The sequence below is a fragment of the Ambystoma mexicanum genome, chromosome 11 (assembly GCF_040938575.1).
Source record: "Ambystoma mexicanum isolate Mex_15411 chromosome 11, UKY_AmexF1_1, whole genome shotgun sequence".
NCBI lineage: Eukaryota > Metazoa > Chordata > Amphibia > Caudata > Ambystomatidae > Ambystoma > Ambystoma mexicanum.
Window position 1 is genome coordinate 1,003,838,962 of NC_090934.1, and position 23,655 is coordinate 1,003,862,616.

The window sequence follows — 23,655 nt, forward strand, 5'->3', positions numbered from 1 at the left end:
TCTCCAAAGTGGTGGGAGTCTCAATCCCGCACGACCCCAAACTTATCCTATTGGGAATAGAGGTAGAAACGGACCTCACCAAATACAAAAGGACATTTATAAGTGTGGCACTAGGGCTGGGAAAGCACCTGGGCCTCTGCGGACAGGATAGGTATCGACCGATGGTCCAATGAAATGGACAGGTGCGCCTCCCTAGAAAGACGCATCTACACGGCAAGGGGGCGCCCCCGGAAGTTCCTCAAGATATGGGGGAAGTGGGAGGAACAGGTATAAAACCAGGAACCGAGAAGAGCCTGAACAGGCCTTGCACTGCCACACGACACAGCACGTCTACCCTCCTGACCCTTCGAAGGACTTACCATCAACTGTAATGTCAAGTGTTATGCTCTCGCTGTTAAATCACTTTACTGAGATTATAATCTGTATATGTGCTGTTTTCTCGCTGAAAATAATAAAAAGCATTAAAAAAAAATAATAATAATACGTGGCATTCAGCACTTATCAGACGCAATACCATTATGTAAATCAAGCAGCAGCGAGGCTGTCATATTCACAGTGGCTAACTTTATATTTCAATCATAGTTAATCAGGAGCAAAGCTGTTGAGACATAAAATGTCTCATTTAACATTTCACACGAAAGAATATTGAATGCATTATCTAGCTGATCTACCATTTTATTATTTGTAATGCTATAAATTAAGGATGACCTGATATTTTTCAATATTGGTACATTCTCTTTGGAATTATTTAGAATTGTAATACATGCTTCCATGATATTGTTTAAATCATAGTCCATCCTTCCATAGCATTATTTAGACTTGTGGTATATACTTCTGTGGCATTATTTGACCTCCCTTTCCTGCACTCACTTTCCTAATTTCTTTCATAGTAGCCAATTAATTTTAAGAGTCTAGTTCTCCAACACAGTTCACTGCAATTTTTTGTAATGTGTACACAGTGGATTTTCACTATAGCAAACAAATATATACGCAAGAGATTTGTTTTTTCAGTAACCGCCTCAATCTGTCCTATCGCTCATTCTCTCCTGACGAGCACCAAGACCACTTCCGGGGCGTGTGTTTCCCCTGTATTAATGAACTCAGTAATAATGGTAATTTTGTTAGAGCTGCAATATTTGCTTCAATGGTATTGACCAGGTTATTCCTCATTCATTGTTTCCATCAAAGAATAATCTTGCATGGCATTATTTTCAATCATGGTACTTACTTTCATGGCATTATTAATATTGCGGTATCTCTTTCTATGACATTGTTCTGGGTCTGGTCCTTATTGGTCCTTTTTCGCACTGTAGATTTTTGGGACTGTGTCAGCAATTTCCCCGAAGGTTATTGGTCAACTCGGAAGAATCGCATCTCGGTTTCTCAATGAAGAACTAAGAAAACTGAACTTATCTGACTTGCAGACAATGGAGGCACTCAGCAAAGTCCCTGACTGGACTTCAAATCAAGTAAGTGTATCCTGACTCTGGAGAAAGAGCCTGTCCGATCTGCCATTATATACATGTAATTGTTGGCCACGCTGGGAGAAAGGCCTGTATGCCTCCCCTCAGTCCCCAGCCACCAGTCACGTGACTGCTGACCTCAGGAGAATAGCATGCGTTCCTCAGTGGAGCCTGGTAAATGAGTGGCGACACTGGTAGTAAGGACCGAGCCCCCTGTTTAGCCAGAGAAGTGACCTGCTTTCTGTAGAAGATGGGCCAGAGCCCCACCCCCAGCTAACTTTATTAGGTCACTGCTGACCCCAGGTTGAACGCCTGTGTGCGCCACCCTTCCTTTGCCACCCGTCCCACTGCAAAAAGGTAAATGACTGATAACCCTGCTAAAGGGGCCAGTTTTCATCCCAAAAAGGGTCTGTGCCGCTCAAACGGCCAGGTAAGTAGGTGATGGGCCAAGTTGAAGGGGAGTGTTTTAATCTTTCGTGTGTAACACAGGACGTGATTACTGGCAATGGTTGAAGGGCCTTTGCTTTCCAGTGTAGTCTGGTAAGGGATTGCAGGCCTCAGCTAAGGAGCTATTTCCCCTCCCAGGTAGCATGGTAAAGTAAGTGTGGTCATTGAAGAATGGACAATGTTAAACATCTGACTGGAGAGGGCGGGAATGTACCTGTTTGGTACTTGGACTGCTAATCAATGCTTAGCAGGAACTGATCTACTCAGCCCAAACCATGGAGCAAGGGACAGAGAATTGGATTAGCTGCCAGCCTATCATTGTCAAATGGCAGACATCTGCCTCCAGTTGAAAAATTAATGATAAGACATTCAATTCAGCCATATTCATTTAAACCTGCACGCAGTCTGTATAAAAAGAAAAACGCAGAACGCTTTACTCAGACCTGAACAAGTCAGGATGGAGTTGGAAGCCCAGTGACTGCTGTATGAATCATTTAGGTTAAAAGCATAGTGCCACAAGTCGGTGGATTTACCATACTTTAGTACCGTCGGCAGTAAATCCACCGCCACTTTTTCCCTGCACCAGCAACCATGTAATGAGGCCCTTTGTCTAGAGAGAACAAGGAGTAGGCACAAGCAGTAGTCGAGTTTGCAGAGCACACGGGTGAGATTACAGTTTTCATACAGTGGTGAATAATAAATAGACACAGTTTCTGAAAGATGAAATGATTAATAGAAGCAGAAAAATTAATCCCAAGGGGAAAACCTTGAGCAAGGGAGCAAGAATAGGAGAGGAAAGGAGAGAGGGGAAGGATGGCGTTTCAAAAAGGTAGAACGTTCATTTCAATTTTTAGAGCTCTGCATGAGGCAGCAGAGAGCCATCAAGTGATGGATTGCAGTAAGACAGTTGGTTATCCGTTTTGAGATTACTGGAGTGAAGAAGGCAAAGGAGAGCGTGAGTGTCATCAGCAAAGAGATGGTAGCAAAAGCCAAGGGATGAGATACTTAGTGCAGCGATATAGAGGGTGAAAAGCAGTGGTCCAAGGACTGATACTTGGAGGGTGCTGACAGGGAGAGGGGTGGGCTCAAAGGTTTGTGAGTTCCAGGAGATTTTAAAGGATTCACTTTCCAGGTAGGAGGCAATCCAGAATAGAGTAGATTTTCCAAACCCAATCTCTCAGAGAGTGAGAGGAAGATAGGAATGGTCAACAGTGTTGAAATCAGCAGAGAGTTTTAAAAAAGGATGAATGCAGACAAGAGTTTGGAGTGCTGAGCATCAGAGAGAATGTTGAAGATATGGATGAGGGCAGCCACAGTTGAGTGCTTACTATGGAAGCCAGATGTAAGTGGATCTCTAAGGCCATTATCCTCAAGGCAGTTAGTGATCCGGTAGAAGACCACCCACTCAAGGACTTTTGAAAATGGGGTAAGAGGCACACCAGGGAATGGTTTACTTGTACCTTTGGGTCAGCAGAAGATTTCTGCAAAAGGGGTAGGATAGTCGCAGATTTGAAGGAGTCCGATAAAAGTCCAGCAGAGAGATGTTAAAGCGTTCAGAGAAATGAGGGCTGGTGATTTGGACTGTCTTTGGCTGTTTGCAGAGCAAATGGGTTAATCGGATGGTGCAAGATGGGTTAGCAATGCGAATGAAAGGTGCAAATTCAGCGGGAGAGGTAGGAGAGAAGTAGCAGAGAGTAGGGGGGGTCAGGGGGAGAGATGCTGGACAGAAGGTGGGTGGGAGGGGGAGAGAAAAAGGCTTTTAATGCATTGCAAATTTTACAGATTTTTGAGGAAAGTAGTGAGCGAAGTGATTAGCAGGGAGGAAGTGGGCAATACATATTAGCTTGGGAGGTGAGAGCAATGCTTGGAGGGTAGATGAATGCTCTGGGGGGTGCAAATGGAGGTTTGTGAAGAAGTAGAATTTGGTAGAGTCCAGTGCAGAGGACAGAGCAGTGAGGGAAGATTTGCATGGCAGTAGTAGAGTATGGTCTAGGATTGCACCAGTATCGCAGGTCACATCAATTTTTTGTTTAGAGGGTCTGTATCTCAGAAGGGAACCAGGGCTGAGGACGGACGGAGTAACATTATAAATACATTGTTTTTCTGTCTCATATGGTTCCAGCATTGTTTGCAGAGTGATGTGCAGTCAGTGGTGTAGAAGGTCGGAGACACTACAACCTTGACAGAGACTCAGACCTCCCTGACTAAGGCTCCCTAATACTTATCTAATCTTGCCCTACTCTATGGAGGCCTAAAGGCCATAGTCTTATCTATATCTCTCTAGGTGAGCATAACGGGAGAAGCTTGCACCGCTCACTGTGTCCTTACAATCTGTCGATGGCCTTGTAATCTTGTTCTCACTCTTGGCTCCACCCCTCCTCTCTGCCCTTTCTCTTCACCTCTCACTCCTTCCTGTCTCTACTCTCCTCCTTCCTCTTGATCTTACCCCGGCATCCCACTCCTATCTCTACTTTTCCACGCCTCCTGATCTGATTCCCTTGCTCACTTCTATCTCTAGTCACCTTCTCCCCACTGATCCTACTCCCTCTCTCTCTATCTCTCTCTCTCCTCTTATCCGTCCTCTCCTGCTCCCCGTGATCTTCCGCGTCCTCTCACTCTTTCTCACCTTCAGTCACACGAACACAGATATATAACAAAATTGGTACCACACTCTCAATTGCAAAACCTTACCTTGACTCTCTCCAAACATGTCAGTACTCTCCTCTAACTCCTCCTCCACTAGCTTCACACTTCTCTCTGGCCTTTTGATCCTCCTGCCGCTTCTCCACCCTCACCCAAACATATTTTACTGTAGGCTGACTCTCCTGAGTTTTTATAGCCCACCCCTTACTGTCTAGAAACGTCTCTAAGCACCCATTGAACACCAGTGTCGGCAGTCTCACTGGTCAAATCGCGTCCTTGTCTACCTCAAAGTGCTCCTATCCTCCCTTGTGTGCTGGAATACTTCCTGAGAGTCTTAACAAAGGCTCTTGGCCTTGTTCATTGTTTTGCCTCCATTTACTTCCAGCCTTCTATCCAGTCTGCAGTGTAATTTTCTCTTCTCTCTGGCTCCTTTCTGTACCAGGTAAATCACTGGCCATATAGATCTTAGGAAGTATTCCCTGTTCTCCCTTACTGCTGTGCCACACCTGGATAGCTCAAGCCCAGACACAGCTGCGACACAGCTTCGCTGTAGCTAGTCTGGGGGATCTCTTGCAGACATTGGATCCCGCATTCTGCTCTGGAAAGGGTGAAGAAAGTAAATTTTTCACAAGGCAACCATTTCTTGCATTCTGGTCTGGGCTGGCTGTTGTCTGTTGGACACAGGTGCAGTGTTCTACTTGTAGTTCTTGTTGGTGGTCTCTGGAAGGTGCTCCTCCCTGGGATCCACTAGCCATTGCAGCCGTATGAGGAGTGTGGTGCATGCTGGTAGCTGTAGTCTGAGCCTTGCATTGGTATAAAAGGCCGCTCTGAATGCCATGACTCTAAAGGACCACCTGAAATATGAGAGAATAGGATATGGTCAGAACAGAGGCTGATAGGCACTGGGACGGGGAAAGAGATACCAAAATACATACATGACACCATGCTGACTGGGAAGCCAGGGAAGGCATCCCTTTCAACTCTGTCACAGCGCCTCTGGGGTAGGACTGGCTCTGGAATTGGCTTAGTAAGCCGCCTACCCCGAGTTGTTAGTGGCCCTTGCCCACACCTTGACAGGGTTATACTGATGACCCTGTCGCAATTGTCAAAGTGTATGTTTACCAGGCTCTTGTTACCCATTTAGAGCACTTTGTTCCTGTATTCTCCATTGGCCTCTTTACCACTCAACGGATGGAGCAACCCGACCAACAATTAATTCACCCCTCATTGCTACAACAGAGAACGTGGGCATGCGTAATTAACTGTCCTGGACGTACTCATGCAATCTCCTTAATGTTAAGAACTCAAAACAGGTGCTCTCTCCTGGGGTACACTAAAATATCATGGATCCATTTACTAGGACTGGTTATAAGGGCAATTTTCTATTCCCAAGATGAAGAAAAGCCAGCTAACTAGCTAGGTCTTAGCAGCGGAATATCCCCCAGAAAACGGTTTGGTGATAAAAGGTAGGTGGCTCATTCTTTGTTTGAGTTATGTCCTCTTGCAAGATCTACTACATTGTAAATGTTAAGAGTCTGGAAGGTACCTCAGCAATACTACAGGGAAGTGGGTGGCCCTATTCTATGGTTATGTGAGGAAGTGAGTGACTTTGCAAACTAAATCTCCCCCTGGAACGTCCCCATTTAGGAGGAGAGGACTGGATTATTGTGTTCTGGAAGTCTGAGCGAGGCAACCTCGACAGGGAGCTTGGGAAGAAATTGAATATTTGGTTGGCCACTGAGGACACATAGGTAGATTCCCTAAACTCTTGGGTGGTCATGACTGCAACTAACCTCCACCCCATTCTAATTTCATAGTGTTTGGATGAACAACGAGCCCCTTGAAGTGCCTAGATTGGCATGCAATATCCTAATACTATCAGCGAACCAGTGTCATTTCTTACACATTGGTATGATATATGTTGGACATATTTTGTCATAAGAAGGCCTTCAAGTGGACTAAGCAAAAGTGGAAGCCTGCCAAGTCTTGGCCACACAAACTCCCGGGGAGTCGCAGACCTTTAAGGGTTTCTTCAATTACAGACGGTTTGTGAAACTATTTGCTTTCATTAGCAAACCTGTGACATTACTGTCCAAAATGTATTCCTCCAGGAGGAGGAAAGAGTGTGCTCAGCTCCACAGCATTCTCACAAAGTAAAAGAGACCTTTGCACTGAGGTGTGGAAATGCATCTGAGGAAGCTTTGGACACCCTTTGGACAATGTTTTCACTTCCCCAGTATTGACATTCGTTGACTTCGTTAAGCACAATTTCTTACACATCAGTGCTGGTCTGGAAGGACATGGGGCTGTGCTGTACAAGGAAGAATAGCAGCATGCTAGGCCAAGTTCACAAGCAAGCTGGAGCATTTGCCATCTGAGAGACAGTGTCTATACACAAGATATAGTTTCTCTCATTGAAGTAGGCCATATGTATGAAATCCTTTGATTACATCAAATGTTAAATGTTCATGGTTAGAACGATAAAACCTGCAAACTTAAGTGTGCAATTTGGTTAAGTTACATGTCACAGTTGGCATGCCAGCCCAATCCTCATTCACTTACCAAGAGTACTTGAAGGGCAAACAGTGAAGTGAATGCTCATTTCAAACACCATTACCGAAAGTGGGTCACAGTGGCCACAGGGATAGTCGAGGTATTGTGAAAAGCCAAGGAGATCCAACACTTCCTTGCAGCAGTAAACAATCTCATGTTAATGTAGATCATGAGAGAGACGCCCGTCACCCCTCCAGGAGCATGTTCACAGGTCCACAACATGGCCCTGCTGGAATATCTATGTTAAGCAGAGAGGACATCATACAAGTGCAGTTGGGAAACTCATTTCTGCCATGCCTCAAGACGAAAGGCTGAAAAAAGTTTCTACCTAACCAGAATGAAAGATTTACACCCTCATGCTTGGGGAAGCCCGAAGATTGGGACGCAAACAGTCAGCTGGATAGCCTATGAGGACAATATAGTCTTAGTGGACCATACTCCGATCGGCCTCCAGCGACTGCTGAATGTCCTAGGGAAGTACTCAGTAAAGAACAATCTGCTGATACAGCTAAATTAAAATAAAATCGTTTTAGTAATTCAACAAAGTGGATACCTGCCTTTAAATGGATTCTTAAAGGTCAAACCGTTCCGGTTACAAGAGAAGTAATATACTTGGGTTTCAAAATTATTTCTCACCCAAACAAAGCCCCGGTAGAATCAGCATTAGAAGGAAAAACTGACCAATTGTCCTGCCATATGAAAAAACCTCTTGGCAGATATTGTAGATTTTTCCATTATTCCAATGATTAATTCCTACAAAGGTAAAATAATACCAACTGTGCTGTACGGTATGGACATAGACATAAAACATAAAAACCTAGGGCTCTAGACTGGACCAGGATAGAAAGCAGCTCTAAATCTACCACAGTCCCTGCTGATGGTGAGTCTGCGATTTGATTTAGACTTAAATTCGCTGCGGTCTAATCTGGATTGTAAACTGGTATCACTACATTACTACCGCAAAAGCAATCCCTATAGAAAGATATCAGAAATCAGCTAGAAGCTGGAACTAGTATAACTCTACGTAAATTGAAGTAAACTGTCGCCATGATTTTGGAAAAGTGCCAATGGACGGAGAGAGATCTCGCCACTATCCCTATCAGGGTAAAACTCGCAATTATGAGATCTGACTGGGCTTGTACAGTAGATCAAATGCAAAGCTATTCTCTGGCTAAATCTTTTCCCACCCTTGATAAGCCGAGAGGATGCTTACCCTCATACCTAAGGCGCTTGCCTTACTCCCACAGGAGAACAGAGTTTCTAAGATTCCGCTTAAATTTTGTATTGACGGGTGAGATCTTGTCGGTCCGAAACAAGGGGCAGAAAATAAATGTTGTTGTTTGGTGAAGCCTTGAAGCAGACTTTAAAACACATCATGATCAAATGCCACCCAGTTCAGACCCAGAGAACTCAACGTCCTCCTTCTCTTCGAGACAGGGTTCAATGCCAGTTCAGTCACTGCTTTTGACTCCCTCCTCCCTGATGGCTACAAGATCCTCTCCAAACCTCTGCCCAACCAATCTGGCGGTGGAGTAGCCCTGATATTCCCTGAGTGGGTCCCTTCCTCTCTCATACCCACCCAGCCATATTCCTCCTTTGATAGGCTTGTCTGCAAGCTTGGCGCGTCTCTGATTCTTTGTCTCACCCTGGCCACTATCTACAGACCTCCTGGCCCTGTGTCTGTCTTCCTCTCAGAATGGGCTGACTTCACTTCTTCTCCTCTGACCTCTTCCTCTAAACTCCTCCTCCTCGGAGATTTCAACATCCACCTGGACTCCACTGTTCCTGCCTCTGCACCGTTTTGTGATCGCTGTACCTCTCTCTCTCTCTCGCTATTCTCCCCTTCGGCCCTACCCATTCTGCCGGACGCACTCTTGGTGTCTTCACGCCCGCAGATCTCCCACTCTCCAACCCTCTCACTACCCCTCTCTCCTGGTCTGACCACTCTCTCCTCTCTTCTCATCTGGGACCTCTCAGCCCCCTGACCGAGCCACCACCAGCACTGCCAGCCTCCTTCGCGGTCATCCTTCTGATGAAACAGGTGTCAGATGCTGCGTTTGCCTCCATCTTCATCCCCCTACTTCCCCTCCTCCTAACTCTGCCTCTGACTCTGTCCTCTCCAATCTTCATCTTGCTATCACTAATACTCTTGACATTCTTGCTGTTATACAACCATGAACTAAGGTTTGAGTAATAAGTAAGAAGACACTAACCTGGAACAAATGGATCAAAATGCTGCTTTTAAGAGGTTCCCTGCTGCACCTGTGCTCCCCCTGCTTATACATAGCAATGGGTAACCGAGTTGCCTCAGGGAAACCCTCTGAGGAAGAAAGCCCTGTGGTTGTGGCGTCTTCATTTCCAGTATCTCGGGAAAGCGTAGTTCGGGAGTGCAAGATGGTTTCAGCCACTCTTGCTTGCTGGAGGATCCCTGAGAGGTAGATATATGAAGGTTAAGGTTAGTGAAAGAAGCACCTGACAGAAGGGAATAATGAAAGACTGTGAATTACCCTGGCAGTTAAAGTTGACCCTTCTCTTAAGGCTTCTGGGTGAGTGTGTGGAAGAAGGAAGACCTGAGGTGAAATGTGACAGATTAGTATAGAGATGTTGGTAGGAATAGATTGTGATCGATACAGGGGCGGAGTTTACCTTTGAACACTCCTGCTGATATCTGCTGAAAGATCCTGCTTGAGTTTTGCCTAAAACGGTGTTGTCGGAACTATGGGCTGGGAAATCAGAAGAGTCAGTGAGCGAGAGCAGGCAACAGCGATTATTGCTGTATGCGTTTTGGGAAATTATTCCCTTCGTCAGGAGCTGTCTATTCAATTATTTGTATTCCTTTTTTCATATCTGGATGATTCCGTTTTGCGCCAATTTCTTAGTATCCTCCTCCTGTCAGGATTCCTTCTAAGGATAAAGGTTCCTCCTGTGTTCCTCCTGTGTTAGATAGAAGGGTCCCACCACAATGGTATATGGGAATTATCACTCTGCCCACTCCAATTCATAAAAAAACTCTTGGCCTCTTATCATGCGGTTCCACGATACACACAGCTTCGTTGCCATTATGGAGTTAGAAGAGAGATAGAGGAAGTGCACTAAGAAGAAACCCAACTTGGGGACTATAGAACCAAGTTGGCTCCGGGAAGACACAGTCATGGTCCTAACCCCATTAGAGTTCAAGGACATTATTGCTCAGTCTGTGACCTCGGCTTTACAGGACTATTTGCCTCATTACACGGAAGGCGGTAAACCATGGTGCTATTAGCACCATGGTTGCCGCCGGTACCATAACGGTTCCACCATGGAGAAAAGGGGAATTACCACCCCATTCCAAGGTTGGCAGGGCGGTAATTCCCCCTTTCTCCATGGCCCTTCCCCATTCCCATATTTGCCCCATAGGGCATAATGGGAATGGGGAAGGCGGTAATTACGGTACCGCAAATTGCGGTACCGTAATTAGCACCAAGGTCCCTTTGCGGGTCCCAACTTTACCGGCTGGTCTACACCAGGCGTTAAGGTCGGGTCCCGCGAAGGGACCTCGTAGTAAGGCGGTAAGGGTTAACAGTCACCGGTACCCTTACCGGTGACCGTTAACCCTTACCGCCTTCCGTGTAATGAGGCCCTATGAATCTTACCTGCCACCAGAAAGAGCCAAATACCCCTGAGCAGGAAACAAGGGGCAAATTGGTCTAGGACACTCAGTATTCAGTAGGTCTTCGGCATTTTATAGATGCTACCCCTCTGGCATGGATTTTTCAGCGACCACCATGCACCTAATGCAGACTCTCTACCCCTGTATACGGCAATGGGAACGTTTTGTACAAAGAATACAAAGAGGTGGATAGAACAACTTTTCTGACATTCCTGGCAACAAAATATACCTTGGAGGGATTTGAGGAGGAATTACCACAGGTATATAAAGTGGATTCTCTTATGGCCTGCCTCACCAGCCAGGACTCAACTTCAGGGGAAGATGCCATCCTGGCATAAATGGTGCATAGGAAGGTTAAAATCAGCATGTGACATATGTTGCTCAGTGCCTCAAAGCATTGTCAGCAATTATGCAAAGCTTCCCAAAAGGGGAGGACTGCCCAGATCCCTTAGCTACTATGAACCTGTGTGTTTCCTTTCAGATGCAACAACTCCGTATGTGCATCAACGGCAGCATCAGTATTGGCAGGAAAAGGCCGCATATGTATGGATCAGAATATATTGGCCCTTCACCTCACTTTTCAGGAGGTACATTGTTCAGCACTCAGTTTGAAAAATAAATGAAAAAGGCTTCTGGGGACAGAAAGATAGTCAAAGCCCTAGACCAATCCACTTCATGGGGCAGGTCCTTCCTGTCTCAGAGAAATGGCTGCTCCTCTGTAGCAGCTTCAGGATTGAGGAGGCCCTCTTGAGCATGGGCCATGGTCGGGGTATCGCCCTGGCAGAAAAAGCTTGATCTTCCACTTCTGCTCCTGCCCCTCGAAATTGATGAATATAGAATAGGAGAGGATATGTGCCTAATAGTACGGGGAAGCTTACAGCACTTGGCACATGTTGACGATTTCACTAATGGACCAATGGGACCTGCAAGGGGTGTCCGAGGGATAATCTGTGGAGTTTCAGAATCTTCTGCACAGACAACTATTGATCAGGACCCCAGTTTCAAGGTGCCCAGTAGGGCACCAGGCTTTGTGGTACAATATGAAAAGCATGTTGGAAAAACAGATCTCTATAGTTTCTTCAATAGAGAGGCGGAAGGGAATATATTCTTCTCTTTTTTTGGCGCCAAATCCTCATGGTGACTTCATACCAGTACTGAAACTAAAAGGGGAAACCAAATTCATGTTGCATATTCAAAACACCATTCCACTTATTAAGCCAGGTGACATCCTCACCCCCTTGGGCCACCATGATGGCCATTTTCAAGTCCCAATTTCGAAAACAACATCTATGATACTGGAGATTCTGTTTAGGAGATTTACATTGACATTTTAAAGCTTTACCTTTTGGTCTGTCTTAAGCCCCTCCGTTATTTACAAAGGTTTTGGGTCCTTTTGCAGGGATCCTGCATGGGGAAACAATGCATGTTTTCCCAATCTTGATGATTGGTTAATTTCTGCCCCTTCTCTTGTTCAGACTTTGGAAGATGGTCTGTAAGTGGTTCAGCTGCTGCAAATTCATGGGTTTCTACTCAACTGGACAATCTTAGACAGAGAGATCAGAGAGAACTCCATTGAGAACTCAGACTTTCATTAGGGCGCAGTTCACTACTCAATCAGCAAAGTCTTCTTCCTCCAGAAAAGAATAGTATGTATGCATCCCCACCTGCCTCTATTACATAGTAAAGAGTGGGCAACAGCCAGAAAATTCTTGAAGGTCCAGAGCAACATGTAAGTCACAACAAGTATAGTCCTTTGGGCATGCCTTTAATTGAAGCTTCTGGTTCAGCATCTTCAACATCACTGGAATTCATGATCACAGGAACACAAGGCTGTGATACCTGTGACCCAGAGAATATGGATAGATCTATATTGGTGACTCGACTCATGTCACCTAACAATGAGCGTGACCAACTCTCATGCCAGATTCAAGCCATTTGGGTCAGTGAGCTGTCCTGCTAGGCCTGACCATTTTGGGACAATGGACACAATGAGAGGATGCTAGATCATCAATTTGGCAGGAGCTAATATTGATTCACAAGGCTCTGATTCATTTTCAGGAAACAGTGAGAAAGGAGCGGTCTTCGTTTGTACTGACAACCAGGTGGCTAGGACCTACGTGAAGCTACAAGGCTGGGGAAAAAACAGCCCTCTCGTAGCTTACTAAGTCATGATATAGGGATGTGAGCCGAGTCTCATCGCCTCAGGCTAACACCCATTTGTTTTTCGGGGAGTGAGAAAGGCCTTGTGGATCAGTTGGGTCTTTCCAGCAACAGGAGACCTATGACTTATCCCCATGTGTTCTACCATTCGGTGGTAAGGTGGGAGGGAACGATTAGTTAGAGCTCTTTGACTCTGAATCAAATGCTCTGTTTCCCAGGTTTTGCGCAAGTCTCCCCTCATCAGGCATCTGAAAAGTGGGTGGTCTATGTGATGATTCACTAGTGCACGTCACTTCTCCCCAGAGGGGAGGTCTTCCCTATGAGTCTCTTCTTGTCTTATGGTGCCTGGAAACACTCGTGTATAGGTGCCATACAAATATTAAATAAATAAATTTAAAAAAGCAAACCTCTGACCACACCCCTCTCAATATTGGCATCCCCAGGGGTCAGTCATTGGACCCCTGCTCTTCACCCTGCATTCCTCTGTCCTACGAAGACCTATCTCATCCTTTGGCTTTCCCAATGACCTGTTTGCTGACAACACTCAAATCCTTTTCTCCTTTCTCTCCTTTACCGCAGCCATCTCGGAACAGATTACTGCCGACTGCAATCCATCACTGGATGGCTCTCACTACCTCATGCAGAGCTTTTAAAAAATCGAAGTCATCGTTCTCCCAATTTCCAAAGCCAAGCCTCTGCTGTCATCTTTTATCTCCTTCCCACATGACCTTCTTGCTTCCTCATCCAAGAGCGTAACCTTGGGGTTCTCCTTGATGGTGTCCTCCGACTGCAAAAATTCCTCACTACCACTGCCTCTGCTGCTTCTATTAACTTTCTCAATGTTCAGTAAATGTGTCCATTTCTTACTCACCACTTTAAGAAAACTCTAATCTCCACCCTTGTGGTCAGCAAACTCGAGTACTGCTTATGCCTAATCCTTGGCCTTCCTCTCTACTCTTTCCTCCATCAAGACAAAGGGCCTCATTATGGGTTTGGCAAAGTCATCTTTCTCCCAATTTCCAAAGCCAAGCCTCTGCTGTCGTCTTTTATCTCCTTCCCACATGACCTTCTTGCTTCCTCATCCAAGAGCGTAACCTTGGGGTTCTCCTTGATGGTGTCCTCCGACTGCAAAAATTCCTCACTACCACTGCCTCTGCTGCTTCTATTAACTTTCTCAATGTTCAGTAAATGTGTCCATTTCTTACTCACCACTTTAAGAAAACTCTAATCTCCACCCTTGTGGTCAGCAAACTCGAGTACTGCTTATGCCTAATCCTTGGCCTTCCTCTCTACTCTTTCCTCCATCAAGACAAAGGGCCTCATTATGGGTTTGGTGGTATGGCCAAAAAATGGTTGTTATACAGTGGTAACAGAGTTACCACTGCTTTACAGCCGCATTACCACATCATGGAACTACGGGTTTAAAGGTTAGGCGGAGGAAAAACCTCCAGCAGTATGCTGGAGGTCATTCCTGCACCTTATCGCCGAAAAATAGCATAATCGGTAGAATTACCTCTAGTGGTAATTCCCCAAAATCCCCATGGAATACTATGGACTCCAATAAATGGGGACTAGCACCGCATACCACCACTTGTAATCAGGTAGTAATTCCGCAGTAACAGTAAATCAGTTTGGTGGTATTTTGGCTGATTTACTACCAAAATACCATCAAACTTTTAATGAGGCCATACGTCCTCCACTTCGCTGCCCACATTCTCTACAGCCTATTCAGATCCTCCCTCACTTCTACCTACAGACACTATGCTTGTTGGCTCGCTATGCACAACAGCCCCTTTTCAAGTCCCTTCTCCCTAATCTACAAAGTTGACAATGGTCTTGCTCCTCAGTATCTGACTACAGTATCTCTGTCTACTCACCATATAGCTCCCTCTGCTCAACCTCTGCACTCAGCCTCACACTCCCATACCCTCCCTTTGCCTCCTTTCGCTTATTCTGCTCTCTTTACTCACCCTGCACCATTGGAACACACTATCCCTCACAATCAAAGCCAGCCCGATTGTGCTTCTCTTCAAAGCTTGCCTTCAATTTTGCTTACTTGCTAAAGAGGGATTTCCTATGTCCTCTCCCTCATCCTCCTTACTTGGCCCCACCACTCTCTCTAATGCTGCCTAGTAATCTAATAATGTTATTATGAATACTTGTGCAGTTCTCTTTAGTTTGAAGCATTTGCCGCCAACCCAGGTTAATGTAATCTTTGTAGGTCACCTTTTTCTTATACTTGTATTGTTTGTTTTGTCCCTGGTCTATGACCCACTTTGTTCACACCCTCATAAACTGGATCACCACATGGTCTCATCTTTTTGCTATTATACAGTCTCCCTTCCGGCCATCTGCAAATGAGTTATTGTAAGTAATTTCTGATCGAAAGCGATCTCTATTCCTGTTCTATACCTGCATTATATATAACAAAATCTACGCCAGAATTGGTACTTCACCCAGATGAAGTCATTTGTGGGCCAACGTAGAGGCTCTGCCTCATTTCCACAGTAAACAATAAGGAGGTAATGGACGACAGTGTGCATGAAAAGCCTTACCTCAGAGTGAGGATTCAGTGAAATGAGAGAGCAAAATCTAAATGACACGTGGAATGGCACAGATGTCTCCTCTCATGAATGTTGGGTGGGAGTGGAGATCAGATAAGAGCAGAGGATCCTGTCTCCTGTTGCTGGTGGGAGCATTAAAGGAGTCAAGGAATGCAGCCACCACAATACATAGTGGGATAGAAAGAACGAAATAGGGAAGGATGTTTTCTGCAACAACAAAAACTGCTAGATACGCATAATTGGAAATGGAAGGAAGAGAACATGCTAGACCACATGGTTAAAATGGGACCAGTGACTAGGCTATGAGGGTGGCTGGAATGATCCTTTGCTCTTCATGGACCAGCAACCAATACACACAGGCCCATTAAGCCTGTGATCCTGCACATCACCTTCCCAGCTCCTCTGACAGATCTAGGCCTGAGGAAATAGAGGTGTACCCTCCCAAAGGTATAGGAATAGAAATACAGATAGGGCCTGTGTGTACTGATTGCTGGCCCATGCACAGCGAAGTCTCATTCCAGATCTCCGTGGCAGTTTGAGGAAGAGACTGTTAATTGTTGCTCTGCAGTATAGGTGAAGACACGCAGCATTGTTAGTTTACATGTGCATGCAGTCTGCATATGTAAGCAGAGACCTTGGCATATAGCTGTAAAGTACAGGTGAAGAGACTGGCCAGCCTGGTTCATCTGAAAAGACGATCAAGTACAGTGAACACAGAACTCGATCCGCAGCAGCAGACTTTCTGAATGCAGGTGTTTGCTCCCCATTCCACCTCTCTAAGCCATATCTCCAGTGCCAGAATTGCGGGTTGCAAGTACTCCACTGTACACAGAGAAATACTCAATTCAGGCATATCAATAATTGGTCCCAAGGAGCGAATGGTAGGCAACGGTAAAGCATGTAAGGTTTGTGGTTGTGCGCCCGCTCGTGGATGCAATGTTCAGCCTAACTAGGGCACAGCAGCCATCCCATGTAAATTACCTTCCAAAAGTAGAAACTCCCTGTCCTCTTATAACCTAATATAATATAAAGCAGATCACTGGGGACAGGCTATTTCTATTGTCACAAGGTACAATATACCTTTCACCTTATGCCTGGTAAGTGTCACCTGTACATATGTTGCACATTAACCATATTCTCCTCCACATAGGGCTATGTAAAGAAATAGGTTTTGTTTGTTTGGCTATATCATTGTTTGATGTTTGGTGTCCAGTCACTGGTGGAGGTTGGATGTACCACAGGTATTACTTTATTGTTAATGTATGTGTCCATCAGACCCACATGCCATGCAAGCCTCGTGTCCTCTTGTGCGCCTGGTTTCTGCATTGGCCCCCTTCTCAATCCAAAGGTCAAGTCATTCCAACCACATATGCCACTGCTACATAAAATGGGTAGAGCTCTATATAAACAATGGCCCTGGAGGCAGTGGCACAGTCCCCCTTAATGCAGAGAGCCCAGGTCTGGTGCCGCCTTTCGGTGTACCACAATGTAGTAGCCCGTAAGCAGCTCATGACCAGCTACTTATTCCCTGCACTCCAAAGCCTCCTACTACTAGCTATGAAAGGGTGGAGTACGCACCAAGGGGCTAATGGTCCATATGCAAGGCAGCCTGCTGGACCTGACACACGCTGATACATCAATTGGACTTAACTCACAGATGTTAGAAAAGAGTATTAATAAAATTAAAAATCATAGATTCCTAAGTAAATCCAGAGATGGCCTCACAGGCATGAGGGAGCATCAAAATGGCTTCCAGTTGTAGCGCACAGGGGGGAGAGTTAAACTCAATTTCAGTTCACAGAGAGACTGAAGCCAATAGAGAAAAGTGTTTCTTGCACAGCTCGCGGAAGTGCTGAAGACATATCTAAACTTCGGCAGGAGAGGGTTCCAAGCTCGGGTTTCTGAGCTTAAACGTTTCGCCCATCTACTGGTGAGTGATAATCATGGGCAGAGATGAGCAAGCCCTTCCTTATGAATCATAGTGAATAGAAGTTGTAAAGGAGCAGGGTTGGGCAGGTTCGTAGGTGATGAGGCCCCATATTTTGAAGCGCTTTGTTGCCCATAGTGGTCCACTTGATTCGGGTATGGAACCTCACTTTGAAGCATGCTCAAAAGCATAGGATAGGAGTGATGTGCTCAAAACAGTGTGAGTGGTGATGATGGAAGACTCTTGTTGCAGTGTGTGCTTGCTGTGCATGCTGTGTGCGTCCCAATTGTTATGTTAATGGGATGAATACCATACACTGTTGCCATTTGCATGAACTCCTGACGCTCTGTCAGATGTAAAAGCAAGGGAGGTGGGTTAGATTAGCTGGGAGATAGGGAACAGGCAAGCTAGATTTGTGTTGTGTTCATGCGTGTAGACCAGAGGTACGCCCACCCTGCTTTCAGCTCTGTTTCTAGTTGTTCTGTGTTGAGAGCATAGAGGTATTTGTTTGTTTGTTTCTTTGTTTGTTTCTTTGTTTATTTTTTGTATGGCGCAGCCGAGACCCGTAGGTAGTAGGGCGCAAGCATTCCACGGTTATCTATCAGCTTAGTTGCAGAGTAGTTATATACATACATAGTTATATACAGGCATAGATATTTATACAATGTTACAGTGAGTGAACATATTTACAGAGACAAATTTGCAGAGTACCAGCTGGTTGTGCGTGAGGGTGTTACAGTGGGATATATACAATTGGAGTAGTGGTCAAGGAAAGTGAGCTGTCTGGGTGTGGGGCAGATTCAGCAGCAGCTCAAATTAGGCATCATTGGTCCATAACCAAGCTAGATCTTTTTGCCTAAATGAGTGGTAGGATTGGTCAGTTCTAAGCTCTAATGGGAGATTGTTCCAGGATTGGGCAGCAGTGACTGGGAAGATGGAGCCTCCAGCTGTGTTCAGTTTCTATCTAGGAACCTCTATTTGTGTCTAGAGGGGAACCATGTGTGGTTGTGATGCTAGGATGAATTGTGCTACACAAGCTCATTCTAGAGGTGCAGTGTTCTGTTTATCTTTAGGGAGCAGTATTCATTTGCTGTGCATGAGTGACTTTGTTGGTATGTGTATAGTGAGGTTGAGCGTAAAGGTTGAGAATGTTACTTAATGCAGAGAGGTTGATGGAGGGCAGATTGGGTAACTTGGAGCATCAATCTGGTGTGGCTAGTGTGATGTCTCGGTAGCGGTGCCGCTTGGGGAGCTTCTCTGTTGTGGCGCCCTTGAGGTAAGGTACTTGTGAGTCTGACACTCCCCGGTGTGAGCTGGTATCCCTGGCAGTGGCAGTGTGCCGCGGCTGTTCCTGGATAAGAGTGGGGGAACATTGGAAGGAGTGGAAGACACTGGGAACATGCAGCAGTGGGTACCAAGTAGACAGTGGGTGAGAATAGTTTCTGAGGAGCGTTGAGAGTAGGGATTCCAGAGAGGGCAGAGTACTGGTGGGGTCCTAGGAACAGCTCAGCATGCTACAAGGTCAATGTGTGTTATCTAGGAGCCAGTCATGCCAACAGTATTGAGCATCAGCTTGCAAAATCACTTTAGAGACTAATTGCATTGGGCACTAGGGGTAACATCAGAGTGGTACACCAAGGAGGGAAATTACAGTGCATAGCAGAGAAAATAAATTAGAAGTAGGCCACACAGGAGGAAACTTACAGTGGCAACCTTTGGTGCAAATCCCAGCAGGCAGAATCACTGTGTTACACATAGGGGGCAGTATAATCTAAGGAAGAAAGTAGAATGTTGAGCAGTTTAGTGAGGGGCACAAACAATTAAGCCACATATACACACCAATGCATTATAAGGTCATGACTATGGCTGAAAGGAATAACAGTATGAAAATCCCTGGCATACATTTAACCTTCCTTGATATGTTTGTTGGCAGGTTGAGTGCCATCTCAAATGTGTCTCTAACCTTCTCAGGTGCTATGCTTGGTGATCCCTGCTGGGAATTTTGCCTGTCAGGACAATGCTTATCAGGCATCATCAGGCGATCGGGGTAGGGTCCAGAAGCCCTGGTTGTCTCTCTTAGAAGTCTACCCCAGTGTTTCCAAAAGGCCTGAAGGCCCTCTCCTACACAGCCACTGCCCAAAAAAGAGCCACTGCACCCCTGAGCCCCTCTTAACTGGTACTGAGGTAGCTCCATCACTTTGATTTTGAATGATGCTGTAACCTTGCATGGATTTTTTTAAGGGGTGTCAGTCAAATGAGGAGCTGGCAAGATAAGAAGGTACAGTGTGGATTCATCCAAGTGTCGTGCGAAACTGTGTGCACCAACCCTTGGTCTAACATAGGCACCGCAGATGCAAGAAGGTTCCCGAATTTGTAAAGAAAAAAGGCATGAATCAATTACTCTAAACCACCAGGTGTTGAGAATGTGCATGTAATGGTGGAGCATGCGTACAAGAAACAACCTCACTTGACTTCTGCGATCAGAAATCGCGTATTGAGATTTAGGTGGAGGTACTCCTAAACTGTGACTATGTGTTGGGTGAGCACAGACCCCATTAATTAGTGGAGCGTCAATCTGCCCCAAGCCTAACACCAGGTGCGAGAACCATTACTTACATCTTGCAAGAACTAAACTTGTGTCTTTGATGGTTTTTACACACAAAGACACTTCTGGGCTACAGCCTGACCTATAGCTGGCCAGTGAACACGAGCATTCAAATTGCAGAAAGCCCGCAAACCGCAGCAAAGTGCTGCAGAAGAGTTTGGTGTTTTTCGCCTGGGTTTGGTGGCCAGATAAACGTGTGTGTGTGTGTTGCTGTTCTCCCTGTTCTCGCCGTTAGCTCCTCAGGGCTTCTGGAGCAGAGCGCTGTGTAGCAAGAGGCATTGTCTGGTTTGCTCAAGTCTACGTACACAACGAACATTTTGGATCAGTTGGATCTTCCCTTGCCACAAAACCAGTGAGTCAGCGCGAGGAGTTTGTATTGGAGTTTAGCCTTGTGTAGTCCGTGTGTAGGGTGAGTGGTGAGTGCCTTCCATTTGATACGTTATCGCCCTGACTGGAATTCTCACAGCAGACTTTGTCGTATATACGATCTACGGAGTGGTAGGCTTATCATGTCTCCCAAACTTAATCTTGCTGTGAGAAGGTGGGGGGAGAACCTCTTGCTCCCCACCGCCCAGATTTAGCAGTGACTCCTTTGCAGGTTAACCTGCCACCAAATTAATCACTTCCTTCTTTTTATCGAAGGGTATACGGGCTCTGAAATCTGATAAGAATACGGGAATAGCCCGCCCTGCTATTCAACAATCCGGCTACCATCATACAAGCTGCTATGGACCCTTCTGTAAATATAGTGAAACTGCAGGCAGGCCTTTCACGCCATCAGCCACGCAGTCACAGAACCAGGCAAACACGGGAACAACTTGGTTCGTCCTGCTTTATTTAATTACAAACAAAACTGCCCTTTCCCCTCCCTAACCCAACGTCACTTCCTTGCTCCTGGGACCGCAGCGGCGGACCTCCCAGCAAATGGAGTGGATGGGCTGTGTCCTGAGTCGGGATGTTACGGCACAGCCTGACATCTCCCCCCTTTTTAAGCTGTAACTCAGGAGGTGTCCTTTACCCCATTTGTTCAATGAGTCTTTGGGGCTTTATTCGGCTTCTCTGGGGTATTCCCTGCCTACGGGGAGTGACAGGTAGGGACCTTGGTGGCGTCTCTTCTTGTTCGGCTTCTGATGCCTCACTGTCTCCCAGATATGGTTTGTCTCACCATCTCCTTTCTCCTTTCTCTTTCGTCTTCCATTCTCCTCCACGCCTGTTCTGTCGGGGTCGTGAATTGAGACACGTTACGTGTCGTGACAGTGTTGCCGTCTCCCTCTGCTGTGATCCTTCTGCCTTTCTTTTGAGTCACTGTGAGTGGTTCAGGCGCAAAGGTGGCATCCTCCTTTCGCCCCTTTTGTTGTTTGACAATCACAGTGTCCCCTGGCGCTATGGTTGAATCTTGGGCTCGCCTTCTCACGTCCGCTGCGTCCTTCATTTTCTTCTTTCCTTTGGAGTCCTTTAGCCTGGCTTGTTTTTCCAGTGGCGTTTCAGGGTCTGGCCTTGGATCCTCTGGAAGCCTTGTTTTGACAGGCCTCCTGAACATCAGATCTGCGGGACACACCCCTGTGGTACTGTGTGCCGTGTGTCTATATTCCCTCAGGAATTGGTATAGGGCTTGTTCGAACGGTTTGTTCAGTATGTTGGCTATTTGTAGGGTCCGCTTGATACTGGCCATTAGCCTTTTCGACGATACCATTCGCCTGCGGCCATCGAGGAGTCAGTGATCCTTCTGTGCCAGAAGCCCATGGCGAAGTTTTGGATGTCCGTGCTGACAAATGGTGGGCCATTGTCCGATTTGATTATCCTCGGGACCCCGTATGCTGAAACCACACTTTCTGCCTGAGTAGCTTCTTGGTTTCTGCAAGCCACCTGAACTATCTTTTCCCGTAGAGATTCGGGTATGACAACTTTGCACCCTTTTAAGATGATGTGATCCTCTACCACGGAAAGTTTGTCTCTGACTAGGTGTAGCCACTTCACGTCATCCTTGTTCGGTTCTGATTCGCCTCTGGCTTGCTGTCTCATGTGTGCCCTTTTGTCGAGTTGTATGCAGTGCTTGACTATTCTCAACGCCAGGTCCTGTTCTGATTGAGCGACCAGTTCGGGCCATTCAATTGGGAGCGGTTGCAGATGATGTATAACGTAGTTGATGTATGCATCCGCAATGGACGGACAGGCAGACGCCAGTCCCGTGGGGTGGTGGGACAAGTAATCTGCGGGGTTGTCATCTTTGCCAGGCCGGTGTATCATGTCAAACTTGTAGTCTTGTAAATGCAGTCCCCATCTCGCTATTCTGGGGGGCATTCTTGCCTTGGGGTCCCCATAAATTGTAAGGAGGGCTTGGTGGGCGGTTATGATAGTGAATTGTTTTCCATACACAAATAGATGGAAGTACTTGCATGCCCATACTACCGCCAGGCTCTCCTTCTCCGCTTGGAAGTATGCTTGCTTGGTGGTGGTTAGGCTCCTGGTGGCATATGCAACTATAAACAACTCGGTTGGTTTGGAGGGGTCCTTCTGCGTGAGGATGGCTCCCAACCCGACGTGGCTGGCGTCGACAATGAGTTCTGTATGGCATTGGGCGTCGAAGTATGCCATGTCTTCTGCACTGGCGATGGTATTGCGGATGGCCTCAAATGTCTGCTGGCAGTCTTTAGTCCACTCAAAGGGCTGGTTGTCATGATGCCTACCTCCAAGGAGCCAGGTCCGACCCAGCAACCCCAGAGGCAGGCATCATTTCCCCCAGGGGAGTGCCAGCGGGCCCAAGCTGGGGCCCTTTGGACGCAGTCCTGGCGCCTTAGGCGCCAGGCTCATGCTGGACCTCTGTCCTGGCGCCTTAGGCGCCAGGCTCATAAAGCTAGACATGTGTTCAAGTGTTTTAATGTGCACTTACCTGATGCAGACCATGCTGCCACATCCAGGCCCTCTTGAGGCCTGAATGGAACTACTTTACCTGTGGGACTACTTTCCACCCGGGTGTGGTCGGGGAAGGATACATACCTGATCGGAGGAAGGATACACACTTGGGACTTCTACCAAAGCTATTTAAACCACACCCGATCAGCAACTCACGCTTCGCGTTGTTCTGCTCCTCGCAGCTGGACGCTCACCGTGTCAGCTCCTGCATCTGGACTTCAGCCACGCCTGTGAGCATCCTGGGTCACCTGCAAAGGGAGACAAGAGACCTTACCAGCTAAATCTGCACCACTGAGACATCACACTGACGATCCTGAAAGGGAAGACATTATTTTTAAAAGCATTTCGTTACGATCGCTGCAGCGCTGCATTTCACTCACCTTTCCTGGGTTCCTCCATCTTCAGCAGCGATCATCCGGATCCACAGCCACTTCCCAGAGCCTAGAGAAAAAGACAAGAATAAGAGGTGAGAGAAGGAAGGGAATAAGACTTACCTGTTGGGTCATTCCCATTTCATTTCGGGTCTTGCTGCTTCCAGGCATTTTCCGGACCCCGGCCCCTATGGGGAAAAAAGACAAAGACATTGAATGAGCGTATGCAAAGACAGTTCCCGAGCGCTCATCCAGAACTAACCTGCCATTTACTGGAACTGGAACTGCACGTTTCACTTCGGGTCGGCGCCATATCTCCGGCATTCCGAACCCCAGCCCCTAAGGGGAAAAAAGACATAA

General features: G+C 46.5%; 1 protein-coding gene and 1 long non-coding RNA gene across 3 annotated transcripts in view; one reads left to right on the forward strand and one right to left on the reverse strand.

The window, feature by feature from the left end:
* Positions 1-23,655, forward strand: part of STRC (stereocilin) — a 543,934-nt gene that overhangs the window by 420,895 nt on the left and 99,384 nt on the right. Inside the window, exon 23 of the mRNA XM_069624197.1 lies at positions 1,314-1,469. Within this exon, the coding sequence (XP_069480298.1) occupies positions 1,314-1,469 (156 nt within the window). The remainder of the gene's footprint in view (positions 1-1,313; positions 1,470-23,655) is intronic.
* The window catches only part of LOC138504027 (uncharacterized), a 240,116-nt gene that overhangs the window by 110,421 nt on the left and 106,040 nt on the right, over positions 1-23,655 (reverse strand). The window contains exons 3-4 of one of the 2 annotated variants that reach the window (XR_011279755.1): positions 19,111-19,177; positions 1,453-5,407 (exon numbers count right to left, since the gene is read on the reverse strand). This is a non-coding gene — a long non-coding RNA (uncharacterized lncRNA). Of the gene's footprint in view, positions 1-1,452; positions 5,408-19,110; positions 19,178-23,655 lie in introns of those variants that run through there. The other variant, XR_011279754.1, reaches the window with a different exon arrangement.